The sequence below is a fragment of the Alnus glutinosa genome, chromosome 3, assembly GCF_958979055.1.
Source record: "Alnus glutinosa chromosome 3, dhAlnGlut1.1, whole genome shotgun sequence".
NCBI classification, from domain to species: domain Eukaryota; kingdom Viridiplantae; phylum Streptophyta; class Magnoliopsida; order Fagales; family Betulaceae; genus Alnus; species Alnus glutinosa.
Window position 1 is genome coordinate 7866836 of NC_084888.1, and position 4495 is coordinate 7871330.

Below are 4495 nucleotides of genomic sequence, written 5' to 3' on the forward strand. Positions count from 1 at the left end.
GTATCCACTCTTTTATTCTTTCACCTCACCTGTTTTCCCTTTCAAGTTCTTTAAGAACTAGTTAAACTAAATCAAGATATTACCTTGTATTATTCCAACCAGCAATAGATTCCAGAAACAAGAAAGGAATAAAATGACACGGATCTAAAAGAATTTGTACGAGGAAATAACAATTAGGACACAAGATACTAAAGATGATACACTCGATCCCTTTAAAGATAAAGATCAATCAACACCAAATCACTTCAATTTTCGGATTGCAAAGTATATCAAATAGCTTTTTTTTTTTTTTTCTTTTTTTTCTTTTTTTTTCTTTTTTTCTTTTTTTTTTTTTTTTGAAATTTCTTTCTTCTTCTTCTTCTTTTTTTTTTTTTTTTTTTTCTCTTTTTTTTTTCTTTTTTCTTTCTTTCTTCCTTTTTTTTAAAAAAAAAAAAAAAAAATTTGAAAAATTACAGATATGGAAGTTAAAGCAAGGATTCAAATCTGAAAAATTTAAGCAAAGATTTGCAAAAGCAATCAAGAATGGAATTCAAATCTGACAATTTCAGATTTGAAAAAATTAAAGCATAGACTGGTGTAATTAATTAAAGAATTCACAAATCTGAATTCCTGAATCAATTACACGAGTAACCAATTGTGAAAATCACAGATCTGAATTCTAACACACAATTTTATTTTATTTTATTTTTTTTTTTTTTTTCCGAACAGAACACACGAAATTAATAAGAATGAAGAAAGGAGTTGTAGATCCAAATGCAAGAACTAAAAAAAAAAGGAAAAGAAGAAAAAGAAAAGGAAAAGGAAAATGATAAATAAGAAGGATAAATAAGACCTGATTTGGAGCCTGAGCTCTGATACCAAATGATGTGAACCCGCAGGATGAAATCCCCTTTGAATCCACAAACAAATTGAAATCTACCCAAGAAAGCCAAGAATCAAGTCCAAAGAATCTAGACCCGTTGAAATCTTGTTTCAAGAACCTAAATTTGGTTAGAACGCCACAAAGGGTTTGCCTTTGATAAGTTCTTAGTTCAATCAAGAACAAGTAGAGAAAACTGAAAAGTTTTCTATGAAGAATAAAACTTCATTCACAATCAACTTGTCTAACATATGCGGCTACAAGTCTTTTTAAAATCTCTCCATAAAACCCTAACCCTACTAAGGCCTACATCAATTAAAAGACATGGGCTGAACATCTTCAAGCCCAAAATATCCTAAACTACACTTCTATAGCTAATAAAAGAAGTCCACTTAATAAAACAAATAGGCCTAAAGGCCCACAACCATAGAAACATAAAAATAGGCCCATATGCCTATACTTAGTGAAATAAAGAGTTTGCAAGAAACCACTAGGCTATGCCGTCCCCATCTGTTGCTTGTATCACATGAATTAAAGTTGGTTCTTCTTCTTTCAAGCCCATCTTGAATGTTGGAGTCTTGCTCGATAAATTTGCAAACTCGGCCCAAGTGGATTGCACCAATCCTTGCATTGCCTCCTTGATCTTCTTCGCCCTTGACTTTGTGATTGGCCCATCTGGAACTTGTAAGGGATCTTTAAGATTCGGCCTACCATGGGGCCCATCACCTTGTGTCCCTAAAAAAAATGCGAGTTTTAAAATTACCGTTGAATTTGTGATAAATTACTATTTAATTTTGATTTAATAATAATTTTAATAGTTAGATCAGTTTTAAAAGAACACAAAGAAGACATAGGATGACAAATAGCAAAAGATACAGCTGATGAGAGGCTTCGTTTGTTTCGACCAAATGTGCTAAGAAAAAGCTTTTGTTCTCAAAACAAAATATCTTTAATTTTTTTTCGGACGATAAAGATGAAAGCCTTAGCAAATATAGAAAAATAGGATACTTGAATGGTTTTATATCAATTAAAGGTACATATGGTCCGCCAAGCGTGGCTTGGCAACGGCCATCAATGGCTGGGCCTTGGGCATGGTCATCCCATAAACCTCATTTGTATCTATATCTTCAGGCCTCAACCCCTCCGGTGGGGCCCATTCAAAGCAATGAAAGAGCCGAGCCAAAGCCATAAGAACCATGGTCACCCCAAGTGGCGCGCCGGGGCACTTCCTCTTTCCAGCACTGAATGGCAATATCTTGAAGTCAGCTCCATGGCTAATCTCGACTCGGCGCCCATCGGCCAACCAATGCCTCTCGGGCTGAAACTCCTCTACGTTGTCCCAGATCTTGGTGTTCCGACCTAGCCCGTGAGTGTTGATGAAGACACGTGTCTTGGCCGGGATATAATAGCCGTTGATGGTGGTGTCACACAAAGATTCATGTGGGATGAGAAAGGGCCCAGCTGGATGCATACGAAACGTTTCACGTACGACGCAACGCAAGTAGTTAAGTTGAGCCATATCAGATTCAGAGACCATTTTGTTGGGGCCCACAACAGAATCAAGCTCTTCTTGGATCTTTCGGAGGACATGTGGATGCTTGATCACCTCGGCCATCGCCCACTCATTAGTCACAGCTGAGGTGTCTGTAGCAGCGGCTATCATGTCCTAAAGCACCATAAACCAAATTGGTAAATCAGTGCTTCATTGAAGTTTTATGAGACACCTCAACAATTGTCCATGTGAATTTCTCCGAGTGGCATTAAGAATGTGTAGAATCTTAAAAGAAATGATAAGGATACACAGCAATTCGCTTGTTCAAATTATTGACAATTTAAATAGGTAATGCGAGAGGTCTTGTATGAGATTTATCTATTTGGTTTGATAGTTGGACATCTCAAAATTTAGTTGGACATGTGAGTCCCATAGATTGAGATTCACAACAATTACTTGTTCGAATTGCTAGCAATTCGGACAGATAATGTAAAAGATCTCATATGAGACTTACCTACTTGAGTAGGTGACCGAGCAACCCAAAGTTTATTTGGACAAGTAGATCCCATATGGAGTCTCTCATATTACCTATCCAAATTGCTAGTATTTTGGACAGGTAATTGTTGTTGATCCTTATTTGGGTCGCATATACGTTCTCTCACATTACCTACCCAAATTGATAACAATTCAGACAGGTAATTGTCGTGCATTTTAATCATAATTTTTTATTTTTTATTTTTAAGGGGTAATTACCTTTTTCCCCCATGAACTACCAAAAAATGCGCAATGCCCCAATGAACTACCAACTCGACCAAAATAGAGCATTCAACTACCAAAGACAACCATTTTTCCCCCTTCCGTCAGTCAAAGGGGTTAAAACAAACGGTCAACGGGTCATGTGCCGTTTTATATGGGGGCATGTTGAAAGATTATGGTAGTTAATGGGGGGGAAAAGAGGAAGATGGTGGTAGTTCATAGGGGAAAAAGAGGAAGAAAATGAGGGTAAAACGGCGTGTGACTGACGGAAGGGGGGAAAATGGTTATCTTTGGTAGTTGAATGCTCTATTTTGGTCGAGTTGGTAGTTCATGGGGGCATCGCGCATTTTTTGGTAGTTCATGGGGGAAAAAGGTAATTACCCCTATTTTTAAAAAAAAAGTTAAGGAAAATAAATAAATTAAACAGAATATTGCAATCATTTAGTTAGAAAATATATGATCACCTGGATTAGGGCTTTAATTTCTCTGTCATCCATGTGTTGTTTCCCATCTTCACCAGGCAATGATAGTAGGACATCAACAAAATCCAATTCTTCATCATCATCCATGCTTTCCTTTCTCTTTCTCTCCCTTGCCCTCTTATGTTCTTCAATAATTTTCACGTGAAAATCATCCACTCTCTTCTCCACTTCCCTCATCCTCTTCTCACAGCCATAAGGGTCCACCCACCTCCAAAATGGTAGATAATCGCCCAAGTATATCAAGCCCAAAAGGCAAAACAACTCATGTGTTATATCCATGAACTCCATAGCCTCTTGAGGGCCAGCCGATTCAGCCCCAAAATACTGCTTCCCTAGCAACATCCTCGTCACATTGTTCATCGAGAACGCACCCAACACTTCCCTCAAGTTCACCGCCTTTCCGGTTTGAGCCCGCTCCCAAACGTCCCGCACAAGATGCTGGGATTCCTCAGCACGGTGCTTCGCAAATGATTCAAGTCGCTTTGTTGTCAACAGGTGTTCCATGCAAATTCTCCTCATTCGCTTCCAATGCGGCCCCAATGGGGCAAGCGCCACATCCCCGCACCCGTAGGCTAAATGAACGGCAGCAAGAGTCTGTGGCCTGGAGGCAAATACATCGTCTTGACGAACCAGAATTTCACATATGATATCAGGGTCGTTGGTGGTGATGGCGTGAGCACTGCCAAGGCGGAGGTAGACCAAGGAGCCATATTTGTCGCACAAAGAGGCTAGGTCCCTGTGGGGGAGTTGGCTCAATTGGAGAAGGTTGCCGAATATTGGCAGCCTTGGCGGCCCTGGAGGAAGTCTTTTGGCTTGATGTAGGGAATTCCGATTGAGCCACTGGTAAATGATTTTGGCGAGCAGAGCTGCACAAAGAAGGGTTGAAGCAAATGTGGCTAAATCCAT

General features: G+C 39.1%; 1 protein-coding gene across 1 annotated transcript; it reads right to left on the reverse strand.

The window, feature by feature from the left end:
• Nucleotides 1-1886: 1886 nt before the first annotated feature.
• On the reverse strand, nucleotides 1887-4495 carry LOC133862678 (cytochrome P450 703A2). Its single transcript, XM_062298525.1, has 2 exons — nucleotides 3572-4495; nucleotides 1887-2525 (listed from the first exon to the last, which is right to left on the reverse strand). Exons 1-2 carry the CDS (start codon nucleotides 4493-4495, stop codon nucleotides 1887-1889), a joined length of 1563 nt encoding a protein of 520 aa, XP_062154509.1.